Source organism: Caenorhabditis remanei, chromosome X (genome assembly GCF_010183535.1).
Source record: "Caenorhabditis remanei strain PX506 chromosome X, whole genome shotgun sequence".
Classification (NCBI taxonomy): domain Eukaryota; kingdom Metazoa; phylum Nematoda; class Chromadorea; order Rhabditida; family Rhabditidae; genus Caenorhabditis; species Caenorhabditis remanei.
In genome coordinates, this window is record NC_071333.1 from 16,765,370 (window position 1) to 16,785,085 (window position 19,716).

Genomic DNA, 19,716 nt, shown 5'->3' on the forward strand with positions numbered 1-19,716 from the left:
AAATTATGGTATGAGTCACTGATGGCCTGGTATACATTTTGATACAAAAATAAATCCCTAGTACCCACGTTGCTCGAGTCTTACAGAGAATAGGTTATATCTACTTAATTTCTAGCAATATATTTCAGCATAACTGCAATTCAATTTCTAATATTTTCAATGGTGGTCACTGATGTTTCTCTCGAGGAAAATGTTGCCTTTGTCCTCCAAAGTGCGCCGACATCTATAACGTACATGCCTCCCGTCTCAACAGCCGCCATAGCTCAGTCGGTTAGAGCGTGGGTCTAATAAGCCCAAGGTCGCAGGTTCGACCCCTGCTGGCGGCAAATGTTTTGGTTTTTTTGAGGTGACGTCATCGAGATTCTCGATGACGTTCGAGAATTAGTACACTTTTGAGACGGAAATTATCTTTTGAAACGGAAATAATTGAACACCAGGAATTGGTATTTAGGTCGAATATTATGCTGAAGAATGATTTTAAAGAGTAATTAGTCGAATTTTGGTAGTTTTCAAAAGTTTCTGATGCGATTTGAAGTTCGAACAAAAGAAAATGAAGGTGTGAAATGATTGTAACATGATGAATCATTACTCATCTTACCTTTGAGTTACCAGATTCCTCAATCTTTCAGTGGATTTTGTTTCCCAAAAAAACAAAAAGGTTCTAGCAGCGAGTGGTTTCGATCCACCGACCTCTGGGTTATGGGCCCAGCACGCTTCCACTGCGCCACGCTGCTGACGTTGTGTGTATAACCGAAACGTGTACACATACGAGGCGACACACAGTTGGAGGTCGCAGAGAAAACCGCTAGCCAGGAGAATGTGCCTCTCTTTGTTTGGCCGTCCGAGTGCTGTCCTTCTTGGATGGCAATGTTTGGGCGTGTATTTCCAAAGAATTAATTTTGTTCTTAAATGAAGTTTCAAATGTTTGTATATAATAGAGGTTATTTTGACTGTTATCTAATCAAACTCATTCAACAAAACTTTGTGTTTTGTGCCGAAATAGTGTTGTTGCCAATTAGAGAATCTAACGAAGAGGTGGCTCTTCGAGAAAACTAAGATATCATGTTTTGATATCCTCCTTGAGATGAGCAGCCTAATTAGTGGCACCAACGCAAAATTGGAGACTTGAGAGAGAAACTTGAGACAAACTTGAGCACGCCAACGCATTTCCTTTCAGCATCTATTTTTTTCTAGTTCTTCTTTCTTGCCTGACTTTTCTTCTTACTGATTTTAACTTCTGATTTTACGTATTTCAGAAGAATATCCGCCATGAATAGCGCAACAAGCGAAGAGGACCGGAGAATTATTGCGAGAGGACTCCAAGACATCGAGAAGTTCAAAAAGATGTTAGCCTCATTCAAGGAAATTCATGAAGTTGGAACTCCGGAGTATGAAAAGATCAATCAGCAGAAAAGGAACTACACGTCCCTGCAAAATGGACCAAAAGTTCCTTCAATAGAAATTCATAACGATGATGGAGAACAAATGGATTACAACTCGCAAGAAGAACCCGAGACCAAACGTTTCAAGACGAATTCTGGCGGATCAACTTCTAATTAAGTGAGTACTAATGAGAGTGTTACCAATGAGGTGTGTTACCAATTATGCGTTTCAGAATGATATGTAATCGGATACTCGCACTTACAACTCAGAATGTGGTCAAATTGTGGTCGAATGTGGTCAAGTTGTGGTCAATTAGCAACTCAGCCAAAATATATTTTAAAATAGTCCCTGTTAACGCTATTAATATATTTATCTCTTCAATCTAATCATAATTGAATTGATGAATAATACCTCCCATCTGAGATCCTCGCTTCTTTTTTGTGGTTTTTTTCAGTAATTTGTTTTTTCACCATATTTTATGCTTTGATTCAGTTGTTGACCAGGAAAAAGTGGAATAAATGAATATAATAGAAACTAGATGTGATTTTTGGAAACATGATAAGATTGTCTGCATATATTTTTTGGGGTGTCCGAATTTCTTTTCTCAACATTTCCAATTCTGAACAGAATGACGATTCAACTCTCATTAATTCTCATTGAGAAGGAAAAAGAGAGAAAACGCCAGATTAGCCTTCTGGTATATACTCCTTTTCTTCGAAGGAAACCAGAGAGATGCGCCGGTTGCGGAATTGGGACACATCCCCCGTTTCGCATAAACATAGTAAACGGATTGTTGTTAGTTGCGCGTGGCCGGATGGTCTAGTGGTATGATTCTCGCTTAGGGTGCGAGAGGTCCCGGGATCGATCCCCGGTCCGGCCCACTTCCTTTTGCTGAAAATCACAGATCTCTATTTTTAGCTATTTGTAAATTTATTAATCATGACAAATGAGAAATGAGTCATAAAATATGTTTTCAGATGAAACATGAACATTATAACATTATGAAAACTCATTCATTCCTCTTCTTCTTGCTTGCCTATTCTGCAATACACAGAAAAAACCTAAATGGTATGTCAGGTACGTCGTCGAGAAATAGGAAACTTCAGGGTTTGTGTTCTAGGACATTGAATCATTAAGTGTGTCTCTAGGAGGTTCCATGAAGTGGATTAACTATTTGAATATAGCCCGTTTCACATCTAAGGAAGACGGTGGTGAAGAGATTAATCTTTTCATTAGCTCTAAAATGAATCAGAACATTGTGGTGTTACAAAGCCCGGAAAAGGTAAGAAGCTTGGATTTTAAATGGTAGATTTTTGAAAACCATTCTTAGAACTCAATTCGCGCTTGGTTTTACTTTGCCAAGGACGATGTACCCATTGCAAGCCAACATCATGTATTCGTGTCATCGGATAACAACGAAATAGAGAAAAACTATTTTCTAAAGGCTGTGCAGTGGTTGAAAGAGTTAGTTGCAACATATGGGCTAGAAGACATCGAGCTGCATGTCTATATGGTTAGATTTTGAGATCTGCTTTCATTATATTTGGAAATTACAGACAGAACCTCCAGGCCATTTTGAAATTAATCACAGTTTTTTGAAAATAACAGAAGTGAACCTGTATTCTGATAATGTGGATGTATTCCGCTGGCTTCTTCCCCAGTTACCACAGAGTTTACGTTACTTGTCGCTGAACCCCCTAACAATGTCTTGCAACCAAATTGTGATACCTTCTGATATATTGTCATCCCCTCAGGTTTTTTTCATCGTATGACTTTTGTAATCAATACGTCGTTGTTTCAGGTTACCAACTGCGAGAACTTGTTTTTTGCATGTCCAGTTAACTTTTCGAATTCTCAATTCTCAAGTTTGAACGCAGAGAGACTTTGTTTCGAAACAACAGATCTTGACGAAAGAAGTGTAAACAACTTTTTGAAAGTAATTTTACTCGAATTTTTCTTTTCACACAAACGTTTTCAGAAGTGGAGCAGTGGGTTGATTGGATATCCGTTTTCCGAGTTTACTATAAAATTGGGACGGCCTCCAAACTTCTGGCACGTTTGCCAAGGGTTGAAGACACAGTCCTGGGGGAATATCTTTGAAAAACTTGAGTAAGTTTTGAGAACTATCTGACAGAATCAAGTTTTTCAAACTTTTTTTCTCAGAAAAGAAGATCTAGAACAATTCATCTTCTGCTACGGCGATGGAATTTGCTATCAAGTCCTGTCGCAACATCTTCTCTATTCAAGTCTAACGGTTTTTCTATCGAGTGACAGCATTTCAGTTTTTCACACAGGGAAAGAGAAAGATAAAAAGCAGTTATATAGTTTTTTCGATTTCCCTATGAGTGCGTATTTTCTGAACAAAGCGAAGAACGTTCAAAGTTGAAGTGAACAGAATTGATTATTGCTTACATAATGTTTGCTTGATGTTGTTTTTCAGATTTTTGGGAAAACTGAGATACCGTAAATACTGTATTATAACGGCACCTGTAATAGAACGGCACCTGTATTATAACGGCACCCCATCTATACTCAGAACTCAATAATATGATTATACCAGTGTTTTTTACTGGTTCTGATTAGAAGCACCGTGTTTGGTCACTTCTAGATCTGCAAATAGAACGCCCAAAAAAGTTTTTTTCGTTTAATTTTAATGAGTTTCTGAAATCACAAAATTTTTCTCGGAGGCAGTTGAAAAATATAACGGCATGCCGTTATAATACAGTATTTACGGTATATGTGTATGCTGATGCTTCCAATGTTCCCTTTATAAAATTATATATGCTTGAAAAATGAAACTTGATCCGATTCACATCCCCCATTAAATATCTTGTTGATCTTTTCGAAACTTTCTACAAGAAACCAAACTATCGAAAGCGAGACGAGGAAGATCTCGTCGTTGATAAGGAAACCGAAGTTTCTTTGCGGCTTGGCGAAAGTAGGTCTGCAGGAAAGTGAAATCCGATAGGAGAGAAAAAGAGAGTGTCTCCTCTCCTCAATCTGACCCATTTTTTCGAAGGCTATCCTATCCACTCCGGAAAAAAGTGACACAGTTTTAATTTGTGGAATCGGACATTGTACCGGCTATCGAGACAGATTGGTGTAGTGATTGGGAAGATGAGGATTCGAAGAAAATTTTGAGATTGGTAGTCCGTCGTCAGTTATCATGAGTTGTCATATACCGGTGTTCCAAGGCATGATTCTTAGTACAACCTGAGCTCAACAGGAATCGACATAAACTAGTTGCGAAAAACTAATTTATAGGGTCAAAACTTTCCTGTTTCAAATATGAATGAGTATCTTTAATCCTGCTAACACAGGGTTGCAAGGCGTAAGGTCCGCTACAAAAAGTTTTAAATTTACCTTCCGAGTCGCGTTGCGTGCGCGTCGCGTTTGTCATTAAAAGCTAATAATTTACACATCACAATTTGATTTTTGCTGCTGCTCTCATGTTTCTACCGTTTTTGGGCCAGTTACTTCAGAAACCAATGTTTTTTATCCAGAATTTTTTAATGCATAATCATATATTGTTTTCCAAGACATTTGCAACACTTCATTTTTGTATTGTTACTTCACATGATAAGTCTTTTCTCAACGTTTGAAACACTTTCCAGCTTTCATCGCTGCAATGAAGTTTAGGAAAAAATCTGAAATGTTGTGTGCAGCCATTATGTGTCTGTGTCTCCGTGTGTTGGTATGCTTTCCAGATTGCCGGGCATCTTCATGATGAAACAGAGCATTCAATTTTTTTGCGGATTAACAGAGTTGTGTCGTGTGAAAGGATGGATTTAATGATATGTGGAGTATTCCAGAAAAACTTATTGAAACAATGATTAGCATAGTTTTTGTTTTACCAAGGCTATCAAAAAGACCGTTGGGCAATTATATATTGCCAGACATGAAAAATTAATTTTCACTTTTCCCGGCGGCATTGTATAATGGAAGGCTAGAATATTAGTCGATGTGCGAAAATTCAGCACATTTGGACTATCCGCATCCTCGGCAGCCATGAAGCCCGCTGGCTACGGCCGACCGCGCGCGGCCGCGCAACATCGTTGCGTTTTACTGAAACAGAGTCGTGCTCAGAAATCTTACTTAACATGTTTTATGCATGTCTGCTTAGAACAGCATGAGTATCTGAAATTGCATTTCCTTTCAAACTTACTAACCACTCTATATGGTATTCAAAAAAGAACCGTAATTCACTGGTTCCTAAGGATACTCGACTGCTACGTTTACTTCGAAAGCAGTCAGAGCATTCTCAGGGACCACCAAAGACGGTAACTGGGGAATACAGAAAGAAGTGGAAGAATGAAGACTGAATAACTGACTTAACAGATTTTTTGCCACTATTTATGGATTAGTCGGTAGAGGAGAGACGCTGGTCAGATCGGACAGTCAGCGGTGGGCGGAGTCTGAACACTCTTTTTTGTTCTAGAAATCGCGACGCAAGCTGGTACGACCTTCATGCGAAATAGAGAAATAGCGTTGCGACGGAGAGCGCGTTCGAAAAAATTTGAACGACAGGTGCAAGAGACACGCCATCGAACACGAATAGATGGAGAAAAGAGGGAAAAAGTGCAAACCTTGAGAGATTTTTTCGAATAAGACAAAGACAGAAGTGATCATTTGAATTCTTTGGTAAACGTCAATGAGAGGAGAAAGGAAAAGAGAAGAAATAGGACTGGGTCAAGGGAAACGATAAATTGGGGCTGAGAGTCCAGAAAATTTATCTACTGTGGTGGCACGACACACGCATGAAAAAATATGTACGGTGAAGAAGAAGAGGTTGTCAATCTTTTCCAAATTCAAAAAACTAGTCAGGAACTAAGGGGCTACAAAGAAAACTAAAGTTCGACTAAAACGGGTTTTTTTCGAATAGACGTTTGTTTCTTAACGGTTAACATTAACATCCAAGTTGATGAGTATGGTCTGTCACAGACAATTGATTTTGGTAATTGATACTGAAATACGGAATATCGGTTGGAATCTTTTCCAGCAACGTCAATCGAATTTCCGAAATAGTAGTTTTAGCAGTGAAACCACATCGCTATACAATTGTGAATAGTATAAACGGGGCTATTGTTTTTGCCACCATAGTTATGACTAATGAAAAGTTCTTGTATAACTTTACTAAGTGCATACGGTGACTCGACATGGTCAATTGTGTATTGAAATAGTTTTAGGAGAGATGACGAAATTGAACACAAAAAATTCAATTCTTGGGGAACAAAGTTTTAAAAAAGTCTTGTGATCGCATTTTAAATAGATTATTGGGTGTATAAACTAAAAATGGAAGACATGACAGAGATATTTTACAAGTGTAGCGTTAGGTAAAACGGCTACTCAAAAAGTGACAACTCTTGTCCTTCATATCTGAAAAAAGACGCCTAAAAGCAAGAAAAGTCTTATAAAACTGTGCAAAAATTGCCATCAGCAGTACTTGAACCTATGAGGGCTGAATGTATGTATTTCAAACAACGTCTGTCTTCCTGGCCATTCGGATATGGAATATGCTTGCCGCCACAGTAGTGAGATGTGATTCATGTGGCACACAGTTTTTATTGTATCCTCCAAACGAAAGTTTGTACCATATTCTGAATTTGACCAGATATTTTGTTCTAGGTTCGGTTTGCCTTTGCTTCCCCGAGTCATAGTGTCTAGTGTGCTCCACACACAATTTCGCAATCCCTGAATGCTTCACTCATAGAACTGATAGTGAGACCACACAAGGCAAGAAAAATTAAAAATGGCGAGTAAACACGAGTACTGATGACTGACAAATGAAATTCTGATAGAAATTCCTGCTGGCCATCAACAAAAATGATTTGCAGTCTGCAGGTTTCAAAGATACGCGGGCAGATCCCAATTGATTTCTAGTCAATTTCGTCAGTACTCGGTCATAACTGCATGCTGAGATTTTAAGAGACTTGCAACGAGCCGGGCTTGGCCAAAAATTCCGCTTTGGAAGTTCAGTGCTGAAAAAACGTTTTCGAAAATTTTCCGATTCTTTTGGAAAAAATTGCTTAAGACTGTTTAAATGGTTCTTGAGGGATGAACCTGAAAAAAAAAGAAAAACTTTCAGAATTTTTTTTGTAAAAAATTGTAGTCTCTTGGATTATCGTATAGAAATATAGATTTTTTACGAATATGTCAAAAATTTTCTAATCTGTGTTGCTATATTAATTTAATGAACATGTTTTAATTTAAAAAATTGAAAATTAAGAGAAAAAATTGTTTTATTATTTGCCACTACATCATTTGTTCTTCTGTTTGTCTATTTCCCCACTGCCAATGCACCTCTTATCAACAAAAAGAAGATCCTGTCTTCCATCGTCCTCGGTAGTATAGTGGTGAGTATCCGCGTCTGTCACATGCGAGACCCGGGTTCAATTCCCGGCCGGGGAGAACATTTTTTGTTTTTTTTTCTAGAACTTTTGTATCAAAAATCTTTGCACCCCTTCTAGAAATTTTTTCTTTTTTTTGAATCTGATAATCAGTGAAAAAAAGAGTCGAAAGTCAATCAGGCAAACATTTGAAATTTTCAAATCCAATTTCCGGGGTATTCAACTGAAACTGATAACAAGTGAGAAAAAATGAATCAAAAGTCGATCCCGTAAACATCGAAAAGCTTTAGATGCAATTTCCGGCACATTTCATTGAAACTGATAACAAGTGAGAGAAAATGAATCAAAAGTCAATCCGACAAACATCGAAACGCTTCAGATCCAATTTCCGGCACGTGAACTTTTCAAGTTTTTGGGATTTCGAATGTAATCGAATCATCTACAGTATGATGTCCAATCAAATTTGCAGGAAAATCGAATTTCCGATCTCTGCGTTGACGTTTTCCAGAGTATTCGCAACATTTTTGCCGAACCCTCTCCAAAAATATCGCACATCAAGAAAATCTTATCCATGAAAGCAATCAACAAGATTTTCCACCGTCATAGAAGATTTGCAGTGACATTCATCTGATTCCACATGACAATTGTTATCCAGTCATTACCATTGTGTTCAAGATAATACCATTGTGTATATTATATTCAAGAAATATAAAAGATATCACATGCCTCCGTGTTAATAAGGTTAATGCAACGCTTAATACCATTTTTTTTCTCCGCCCTTGGTCTTCAATCTACAGTAGGAAAAAAGCCGGGAGCAGTTCATAGCTCAGCGCTAATCTTCATAGAAAAACGCTTCAAAACGTCCAGACAGGAGTGTGAAACTGAATATGTACACCTGACATCATCGAAATTCGAACACAATGATATTTGAGAATATGGGAATTAGGATTGAGTCAAAAGCTGGACTTTGAGCGCAACATGTACCCATGATAAATTCAAGAAATTGAAACAATTAAAAAAATATAGTTCTCAATACTATCTCGATATCTTTTATGTGCCCTTCACCCCTTCATCAATTTTCACACAATTTCAAAAAGATTTTCAGGATGACGCACGATTATTTATCGAAAATGCACACCCATTGTTTACTGATATCATCTAATTTAAAAGCTGTAAACTTTTGTTTCAGAATGAAAACCTAATTAAAAACGTTGGCGCAAACGACTTTCCCATTTCAAATCTTTTCAATGAAAATTAATTAAATTCTATATTGGTAACTTTTGACTTTAGGTCTCGATATCTTGAAACCAAAACCAGAAACATTTTACGACACTGATTTCCATTTCCAGTAAACAATGAAAGGAAGGCCTACAAACAATTGAATGTATGCAAATGTTTAAAAATAGAACTACAGTATCCCTTGCCTAGAAATCCTGAATCCCCGTTCTCTGACGACTCAAAAGTGAACAATTTTTAGTAGTTCTTCAATTCGCAACATTCAAAGAAACACTCAAAGTACCTCATATGGTCTTATATGGTGTGACGCCTTATACTATTTAAAGTTACATAAACTTTCCTTATCAATATAATCGCCTAGGTGCAACTCAGCAGTTTCAGTTGAAACTTTGTACACGGAACATGCTACTCTGTAAAATATATTTAGTAAACAACATGAAACCAGCACTCATCGCTTATCAGAGAAACGTTAACAATGTCTTATCAGGTAATGACAAATAAAAACGAATATTCAGATTTTTGAGTTCTATATATATTATCAGGTAATGACAAATAAAAACGAATATTCAGATTTTTGAGTTCTATATATATTATCAGGTAATGACAAATAAAAACGAATCTTCAGATTTTTAAGTTCTATGAGATCCTAAATTTTATTTTACATTTGCCGTTGGCTGACCGCTCACTCAAAGTTTGACCTGGGGACGAGGTGTGAATCTCATTGCGACTACCGTGCTTTTATAACTTTTTATGGGTAAAGTACAGGAGACAGACGCCTTAAACCATATCCCCGGTCCGAAATTTGAGCGAGCGGTAAGCCACCGGCGAATGGGTAATAAGTTAAGATCATAAGCAGATGATTCTTACCAGCCAGTCGAAAATGACCTGTTTACAGTATACTTCAATTTCTGAAGACCGTCAAATTTTCTAGAAAACTCGTACGGCCGCATTCGGATACAATTCAGACTTTTCTATTATTTCTTCGTCTGGTTTTCATATCAAAATATCTTAAAAATGCTCCACATTTTTCATTTCCCACTACACTATTCCTGAAATTCTTTCTAGTTTTAAGCCTAGCCAGTATTTACAAATCCGTTGCGTAATGCTGACGTCTTCAGAACGAAGTACATTTCGTGTTCTAAAAACGTGAATATCACGGTTTTTCGTATGAAATTGTTCAGCGGAGCGTTCATTCGTTAAAATTATCAGTTCACCCAAGTGAGCAATTTTGTACGTGTGAGCTCTGACGGTTGATCATACGCTTTGGTTCATGATGACATCTTCTGGTTCCAATGGTATCAACTTGGGATACTGTATTAGCCCCGATTTTTGAAACTGGTTATAATAGTATCCTTTCTACATTCAACCTTTCAAAACAATTACACCATTGAGAGAAACTGACCTACGTCCATTCAATTTCCTGTATTTGGCATTTACGCAACTTTATCTGAAAATCAAAAACAACGGAAATTGAGAATTTCCTGAGCAACCCATGACAACATGAAATGTCCAAAGTATTCGAAAGTCTTTGGTTTTGAAACGTCACTAGTGTGTTCTAGAGAGCAAGTCGAATTAAAGTATTCAAAGGATTCACTCTATTTTAGATTTAGTTTATCTGCCCACATTATCCATTCTGATGTGGATGTGTTAGGATTTAAAATAGAGCTACTTAAGAGATTTCAGAGTGTAAGAAAACTTCTTGAACGTGTTCTCAATCAGAACTAAGAGGTTTAGAATAGATAAATTCTCTACGTTCTGATTCCAGATGAAATTTAATGTATTTGAGTGGGGATTGTTATTATTCAAACTGAAATATCTAATACTGACAGATCAACATGTGAATAAGACGGATCGAAGCAAAAATAGCAATCTGGAAGACTTATTTGAGATATATGAAGTTTGGTACACTTCCGTGTTAAGAATGTGAAGAACAATATTTGTACTTGCTGAGTAATGTGTTTCCGTTTGGAAAAAAAGTCCGGGAGTATTGGATATCAGAAAAAGTTAATAATGTTTGAGATTTGTTTTCCCGACCTTTAGTTGTTTTCACTGTAGGTATGGTTTCTTTTGGGTTTTCCATCTAATCTATGACAAGTTCGGATTACTGTAGCTGCTCATTATCATACTTGTCAAATGAGGGGCCTGGCCCCGGGCCCGGCGCGGTCCTGCCCGGCCCTTGACTCTTTGGAGACGCGACTTTCAAAGATCTATAAATTTGGTCATAGGTACTTTCGTCTACGGAGAGTCCGTTTCTGCTTTCAAAACCCGCTAAATGTCTCTGTGAGCTAAGATAAGCGCTCTCAAACTTTCCAAATGGTTAAGCTTTTTCACGTGGAATTCCAAATTTGCACCACTCGTACGACACGTGAGAACACCTTTACGTACACCATTTGCCGATTTGGAATTCTATGAGAAAAAACCTTATCATAACTCGGCTCACAAAGACAGTAATCCGGTTTTGACTGCAGAAATGGATTTCACGTAGTCGAAAGTACCTATGACCTAATTTATAAATCATTCGAAATCCGGGTCTCCAAAGATTTCCTTTGTTAGTGGCTTGCGGGTGTGTCACAAATTTCGGAAATATGATGATAATGAGCAGCTACCGTTATCCAAATTTGTGGTTCAGAAATCATGTTGTCAACCTGAAAGATACGTGATCTTCATCATTGTTTCACTGTTCCACATCACTGATATTCGAAATTCGCATATTATAGTTTTACTCATCTTCGATACATTTATTTTTGGACTCCTCAAGAAGCACCAAATATCAGTCTCCGCCCTATCCCTTGATTAGGCTAATCTGGAGAATCTTCAATCTCTCCTGAAAAACCATAATCTCTATAATCCCTTCATTCTATTCCTTCGCTCCTCCCATCTCTTCGCGCCTTGGCTCCAAGCCCCGCCTCTTCCATCTATAAAGGGGGAGGGCATTCAGTTGTTCAGTTGCCGAGTTCTCGTGAACTTCATTTCCTTTTTTTGCTCTCTCCCTCCCCTCCTCCTTTTTTTGACTTTTACCCGCCCTTCAAACTTTTCTTCTTCTTGTATTCAAAAAACAATTCCAGATGTTCAAACTTGCGATTCTATCGGTCGCCATTGTGTCCGTCGCAGCCCACCTCCCGGCTCTGAACACCGTTCAGGATGCCCGTCTCCAGGCCAATAGCTTGTTGAGATGCTGGGAGCCAATGGACGAGAAGAACCCATCGGCCGGATACGCCTTGAGTGAGCCGCTCTACACACTGTGCTCATACATGCCAGATCCAAAGGAGTACGAGAAGTTCTACGTGAACGGTGTCGACGAGTCTTCCGACGACTACACCAACATCTACAAAATGTTCACTGATGTCGCTGAGCGTCACGCAGTTCTCAACGTCTGCCTTCAAGAGGTAATATAATAAGAACAAGATCACAACTTTAGAAACAATACTGTAATTTCAGGGATTCCAATTCCACGCCGAAACCCACCCATCTCAAATCAGCTTGAGATGTCTCTGCAAGCGTGACGGATGCAATGTGCCAAAGCACCTTCTGACCTTCCTCGACTACAACAAGAAGATCATCCCCCAACATTAATTGTGCTCTCGCTCCCAAACTACCCTGTTGAAAAAGAATGGCTTGAGGCTTACCACGTACACTTTGATTCCAAATAATCTTTAACTTTGATCACTTTTACTTTGATGTTGTCAGAACCCCTCCCCTCCCGAGTACAACTGTCATTTTTCTTGTTTTCTATTATCTTTCTCTATCTTTCTTCGTAATTGGAAACAGTGAAATAAAGTTGACTCCTTGTTGAACAAAAAGTGTTTTTGTATGTGTTTGCTCTCAAACTTTCAGGAGGCTCGCGCCTTTGGCCCAAAAAGGCAACATAATTAGTTTAACTTCGAAGAACAACTAATTAGCGCCTAAGGAACTTGACGTCATGGGCGTCTAATGAGAAGCGTGCTAAAGAAATGACTTGGGGATGTGCAGAGCATTGTTCTTGTTCTTTGAGAACTTCGGGAAAATTTGATTATTTCTTGCGGGGTGCACACGAGAACTACAAAACAAAACAAAATAGAAAAAAAGAAAGTGGGCCGGACCGGGGATCGATCCCGGGACCTCTCGCACCCTAAGCGAGAATCATACCACTAGACCATCCGGCCACAAAAACAAATGATACCAGTGCCTTATATGTGAGAGGTAAACAACAAACAACCTGCAATACAAACAACATCATATCAGTTTCGATTACAGAGAGAACTGAAAGGATTATTAAAAATTTCATTTTTTGTCACCTGAACCAATTTGAAATGAATTGTTCAGATTTCGTATGGAAAAACACAGAAAACTAGAAAAGTGGCAATCATGCAATTAAAACCGTCATTTTTCATTATAATAAATTAGTACAACGTACTGATAACTACTGGAGCTGAGCCTAGATGATTGTGTCAATTAAACTCAATCATCAATGTTTCCAATCAACTTCTGGTCTTCAGAATATTGAGATTTTTTAATTTTTGAACATTGTATACTATAAATGTGTTATGTTGCTCCTTGTGAAGTTAGAACTTGACTTTCTTCTTCAATTCTGCTCCAAAGCTTTCTTCTTCAATTCTGTTCCAAATTTGCTCAATCTTTAATTGGCATCTTTCTTATTAGGTTTCGAACTTACTTGATGTCTAAATGTAAACTCTATTTCTTTTTCTTCCTACACAAGAAACTTTAATTTCTTCCTGTGGTCTAATCAATCATTTTATCCTTATCAATTCTACAATTCCTATACCTTTTCCTCGTTCCTTTTTGTTTCTTCTTCCTAGAAAATGGACAAAAGCACAGACAATAGCTCTCTCGATCTCGTGCACTCTTTTATCAAAACTCTCGGACTCTCCTTTTTTCGTTTATGCATAAACCTAGAGTATGTCTGATCCCTCTTTTTTCTGTCCTATTTTAATTATTATAGTCATTTTTCGTGTGATTTTTGAAACGTTTTTTATACCTACTGATTTGTCTTGAAATTGCCGATCAGCCTGTTAAGTTCTAGGAAATTTTAACGGTTCAAATCCTTTTTTCAAGTCGTTTAGTGATTCTTCCGCTAATTTCTTTTTCACCTCCTTGCCCTTCCTTTTTTTCGCTAGAGATGAGCGCAGACAGTGAAACAGTTTCTGCGTCTCGTCGGTCACTACACTTTTTTCTACCGTATTGCGGAGAAAGAGTGTGAACACTAGTACAAGAAAACCACACATCACGTATCATAACAGTTTTTTTTGTAGAGTGCTACATTTAAGTCCTTCCCAGAATGTTGGGTTTTTTGCTTCTTATCCCAATTTTCTCAGATATTTTAGGCTTTCGATGCTTGCAAAAAATCCAATAGTTGTATTTCAGAAAACTGGTAACTCGTTATGGACGCTGGGCCTAGAATTGAAGAAGTCTGTGCGGTGTGCCAGGATCAAAAGCTGCACCCAGTGACCATCAATTGCGGCCATGTTTTTTGCTACAAATGCATCAAATCCCTGATTCACACTGAACAGGACAGGGGAATCGTGCACCCCAAGTGCCCGACTTGTCGTCGTGATGTTAATGTGGATGTTCTTTGGGAGAAGCAGCAATACAACCTCAAGGCTCGTTTGCCAGATGGCTTCGGCCAAAACATAATAAGTGAGTTTTACTCCAAACACAGAGAAAATATCGAATAATAGAAGTTTTTACCTGTTACATGAGTCTGCATGAAACATTTTCACAAGAAGCGATGAAGTTACTAATGGGTTTTGTTTCAGATGGGCAAGTCATCATTCCCGGACCCCAGAATGTGGTGAACATCCCAGCCATCCGAAGTGAGTCATCAAGTTAGCTGTATATAATCTACAGTCTATCCTTTCTGAAGCGTCAACATGAGTTTTCTCAATTTCAGGAGCTCAGGCGGCTTATGTGGAAGTTCCCGATGAAATACTTGCTGCTGCCAACCGTACGTTTAGTTAAAAACTTTCCCTGAATTGAAAAAAAAATGTTTTTTTACAGAAGCATTAAGGGCCAACAACAACGCAACCATCTTCTGGCTCTACGCCGGTAGTAGAGGTGGATGGTGGCGGTACGACGAAAGAGATGAAAGGGAGATAGAGGTGGCTTTCCAAGAAAGAAGGGCTCGTTTGAATTTGGATTTTTGTGGGAAGACGTACGTTATCTCCCTCTCTACTATGATGCAATATGAGAGGGAGAATTCAAGGAAAGCGAGGATGATCAAAAGAGTGAACAAAACTGAATTTGATCAAATGGACGTGAAAGGAATCGCCGGACTCTTGAACCCGAAAGTCTGGACAGTCGAATAAGAAAACCCAGAAAACAGAAGTACGATGTTTCGAATAGGTAATCTGTTGTAAGAATTCTTGGATTCTCAGCACTTGAGTTACCAAGATTCTATCTTACTTCAGATATGTCTATTCAGATGCCTCTTGCTTTTCTTCTTCTGTTTTCTATCCACTCCACCTCTTCTTTATCTAACTATTCACTTAATCCCAACATCCCTTCTCATAAATTGTATCGTTGTGAGCAAACAAGAAGAAGGAGTATAAACTGATCTAACTCTCAAGCAAAACACAGAAACATGTGTACTAAGAATGAAATTCTAATCAATATGAGATTAATCCATGAAATATACACCTTCTGCTTGTTCTCTATTGCTGTCCGTCCCACTCACTTCTATATTTATCACTCAGAAATACAGAAATACCGCTGCCGTTGTTGTACTAGCGTCTAACCTCCATCTGTTCTTACACTCTTACACCCTCACAATTAGTTATCCACTGCCCATAAGTATCAATTGTACCTCCTCAAACAAGCTTTCACGTTCCCTTTATCTCTTTTCCTCTCCTCTTCGTTCGGGATAGCAACCAATATCTTGTCACAAAGCGTAAGCTCGTCGTTCGGGATTTCCTTACTACCAATTTTTGTGTAGTTCCAAACCAAAGCTCTCATTTCCCTCAACGTGTAATTTGTTTTGATCAAAGGTCAAATTCTGTCCCCCGTTTCTTTGACTGGTATCCTGTGAACACATTTTGTTTTGAACTCGCTCAGGCCGGCTTGATCCTTTCGTTGCCCTTAGCATAGTTGAGTTTTAAACAGATTTTCGAGATATTAGAAAATTGAAAAATTCGAATGCTCCCTTAGTTGTTTACCAATCGATAGGATGCAGAGAATTTAAATAATTTTCTTTTTCGAAAAGACTTAAAATTCAACTTCATGTGATGACGGTAGGAATCGAACAGGTTGCTTACTGTTTTTTCTACATTTAATCAGTCCCCCCTCCCTAATCTTTATTTCTTATAGAATTCTCCTCTCTCCTCTCCTAACACAAAATAGCCTTATCTTTGAACACTACATATTCATCTCTGTGTCTTCATTCTTATTCTGTGCTCGTATATATCACGATGCTTTGACTGTAATGTGTGTTATTGTGTTTTCTGATATGATTGCTATTCTGTTCTTGATATCATAAAGCTTTGGGTTCTAAATACAGATTTTCTTGTAAAACGAAAGAATGAGTCATGAAACTCTATACTTTCATTATGTGTGTGCAATCTTTGGTGAATGAGAAAATCGTTCGTTTTTGTTTCTTCTGTGCAGTGGATGGCCGAAAACACAGACCCACATTCTCTCCATTTCGTGTACTCTTTCAGTGACACTCTCGGACTCTCTCCTTTCTGCTTGTGCCTAAGCTTCGAAAATGTCTGAGCCCTCTTTTTTCTGGCCTATTTCAATTATTTTTACCATTTATCGTCTGATTTTTATCAAATGTTTGATGTCTACTGATTTGTCCTGAAATTGTTGATCAGCCTGTAAATTTTAAGGAAAATTTAACGGTTCAATCCTGTTTTTCAAGTCATTATTGCTTCATCCGCTAACTTCTTTTTCCTCTCCTTGCTCTTCCTTTTTTTCGCTAGAGATGAGCGCAGACAGCGAAACAAATTCTGCGTCTCGTTGGTCACTACACTATCACCTATTGTGTTGTGACGCCAGGGTGTGAACATTAGTTCAGAACGCCACATTTGACGAACAATCACGTACCAGCGAACTGTTTCTCTGTCGGGTGCCACATTTCATTCACTCTTCTAAATTTCTGCGTTTTTCGCGTTTTACCGCATTTTTTCAAATATTTTCGGTTTTGAATGCTCGCAAAAAATCCAGTATTTCAGGAAACTGGACACAAGTCGACTGGTTGCGAAGCCTTGAATTAGAGAAGTCTGCGTTTTGGATCAACAGGATCAAAAGCTTCACCCAGTGACCATCAATTGCAGCCACGTTTTTTGGGATAGCAACAGCTATTATGTCACAAAGCGTGAGCTTATTGCTCGGAATTTTCCTACTACGAAACTTTGAGTAGTTCTAAACCAAAGCTCTCCTATCCGCCTAACGTGTAATTTCACTTTTTGTCAATCAACTTGAAATCTTGCTAATTTTGTGCAAGATTCTCTTGAAATGCAAAAGAATGAGTAATGAAACTCTATATTTATATTAAGTGTGTGCGATCTTTGGTATATGCGAAAATCGGATATGGCTCTATTCAATCTCTAAAAATAGCAGGATTAGAAAGACTGGAGGTCAAGCGGACCTCTTCGCGGAACTAAATTGATGCAGGAAAGCAGTGGATTGGAATGACACATGCAGAAAAGAAGAATAATGAGAAGGCCAGAGATTAGTTGAGCTACTAGGTGTGGAGGTTATCTAAAATTCTAGGAAAAAAGGGACCCTGCTGAAAAAGAAACAATTACTGAGGGAGCTTTTTTAGGCATCAGTATTCAAAGTATGAGAAAACTATTTTTTATTTATTTATTATTTAAAATACGTACGTGAGAGTACGTGGAAACTTTTGCAGACGAAATTAGGTGAATGGGGACGCAAACCAAGTCTTGGTTCAAAGAAGTGCGTTTAATTTCAGCTCAAAAAAGACAACTGTGGATAGCACACTCCGTCGAGCCTCAGCTAATAAGTTTTGTAGAATTAAGCAGGTTTTAATTTCAAAAACAGACCAAAAAATATTTCCTTGAAGAAAATCATGAGGCTGAACATAGTTCGTACCCGTTCTCACTGATGCTTGTTTTGATGTCTTTCCAAAAAAGTAGAGTTCGAGAAGACGAGTTGGGACGTTCCGGATGATCATAAAACCATTCTTACAACGGCTCGGCCCGGCTAGAAAATTGAACTAAATTTCGGAACGCAAATTTTAAATTTTTTAAATTTTGTTCCAAAACCGTCGAATTTTTACTATACTTCTGCATTCAGTCAAAAGCTAGTTATGCATCAAAAATTTTAATTTTTAATGAAAAAAATCGAAAAAATTCAAAAATATTGGTGCACAAATAGGTATCTTTTTTGAAGTCAGGCCTTCGGGCCGAGCCGAAAAATTGCAAGTGTGCATAAAACAGTTATAAATGAACCAATATTTTCGTAATTTCGGAAATCGCGTCCCCAGCTATATCTTCGAGCTCTGTGAAAGTTAGAATACTCTCCGATGAAAATTGACTGTTTTCCAAAATGATCGGAAAAAAGTGGAGCGCCCCGTTTCGAGCGCTACAAAAAATATCACATTTTCCAGTGGTAGTTCAACTTTGTCGAGCCGGAAATCCACAGCTCGATATAAGTATAAGGTTATAAAGGAACTGTCTATCTCGTTAATCGTCATTTCGTTTTGAAGAGTCATTCGGTCAGCTCAACGGCTGGCATGCAACATATCTCGGACAAATTTTTGTCGTTATACATTAGGAGGGACCACACTTCTCGTAAACAAATAAATCCCACATGACCTGGTCCTCCATCCTTCTTTCTAGTCGTTCCTCAGGGAACAGGAGTGTTTCTAATGTGCCTTCTCACACAGTTACGGCATGAAATTGACCAACCTGATGATTGAGTGAGTAACTCCCGAAGCATAGTAAGAAAGTGTTTAGTAGGACTGTTAAAAATCAAAATCTCTAGAAAATCACTAAAAATTGCAACATATAAACATCCTGTACATCGGCATTAAACTCTTCTCGTAAACAAATCTGCAATAAAAATGTGGTCTTCCTTTTTTAGCCTCTGCGACCGTCCTCCACTCAGATTTTCTTACATTTTCTTCAGAAGTTCAGTTGGAGAAAATCAGATGAAATATGGTATCTGAGCTTTTTATAGCAGACTTCCGGCAGAGTAGTGACCAACCCTGGTAGTGAGCAACTGGAAAGCTTCAAAATGTTGTGTATCCCTAAAAGTTATGATGTTCAGATTAATACGTTTTACGATTTCATACGGTAGAAACTGTTTCCAGGCACTTGCGACCATAAACTCGATACCCAATGATTTGTCTATGATATCTATTATCACATGTGGCCTAGGTCTTCGATAAAAATCCATAAGGATTGTTTAGGTAGCAATTACAATAGTTCTCCAGCAAACCCCCTGTACGTCATTGCTGTTATACACTAGATACGTCCACTCTCCCCATAAACATCGTACTCAACACTCCGGCCCTTCTTCTCGCATCGTTTTCTTCAGCGGGTGGGGAGAATCCATACCTGCGTAAGCAATACCGTATCCAATACTCAGGCTATTCTACTCACTTCCCACTCGGTTTTCTCACAAAAACCTAATGACACCAAAACGGTTTTTTGCTTGCTCATTCATAAATGCTATATTTCGCAAGATAGTCTGCGACTGTTTTCTGACAATCAATCAAACAACAAATGCTCGCTTCATCGTGATTGTGAATTACGTGATTGTATATTAATATTTACTATTTTTTGATAAA

General features: G+C 38.2%; 4 protein-coding genes across 4 annotated transcripts; all 4 read left to right on the forward strand.

Annotated features, from left to right (window-relative positions):
• Nucleotides 1-1,269: 1,269 nt before the first annotated feature.
• On the forward strand, nt 1,270-1,560 carry GCK72_025369 (uncharacterized protein; the record flags this gene model as incomplete). The annotated part of the gene is made up of 1 exon (XM_003103640.1): nt 1,270-1,560. The coding sequence occupies one exon, from the start codon at nt 1,270-1,272 to the stop codon at nt 1,558-1,560; it is 291 nt and encodes a 96-aa protein (XP_003103688.1).
• A 979-nt stretch (nt 1,561-2,539) lies between these two features.
• GCK72_025370 (uncharacterized protein) lies at nt 2,540-3,496 on the forward strand (the record flags this gene model as incomplete). The annotated part of the gene is made up of 5 exons (XM_053736310.1): nt 2,540-2,665; nt 2,714-2,896; nt 2,940-3,137; nt 3,185-3,319; nt 3,362-3,496. The coding sequence occupies 5 exons, from the start codon at nt 2,540-2,542 to the stop codon at nt 3,494-3,496; spliced, it is 777 nt and encodes a 258-aa protein (XP_053579876.1).
• An 8,535-nt stretch (nt 3,497-12,031) lies between these two features.
• GCK72_025371 (uncharacterized protein) lies at nt 12,032-12,539 on the forward strand (the record flags this gene model as incomplete). The annotated part of the gene is made up of 2 exons (XM_003103622.2): nt 12,032-12,352; nt 12,405-12,539. The coding sequence occupies 2 exons, from the start codon at nt 12,032-12,034 to the stop codon at nt 12,537-12,539; spliced, it is 456 nt and encodes a 151-aa protein (XP_003103670.1).
• Nucleotides 12,540-14,344: 1,805 nt separating this feature from the next.
• Nucleotides 14,345-15,268, forward strand: GCK72_025372 (uncharacterized protein; the record flags this gene model as incomplete). The annotated part of the gene is made up of 4 exons (XM_003103587.2): nt 14,345-14,600; nt 14,720-14,776; nt 14,854-14,907; nt 14,961-15,268. The coding sequence occupies 4 exons, from the start codon at nt 14,345-14,347 to the stop codon at nt 15,266-15,268; spliced, it is 675 nt and encodes a 224-aa protein (XP_003103635.2).
• Nucleotides 15,269-19,716: the final 4,448 nt, after the last annotated feature.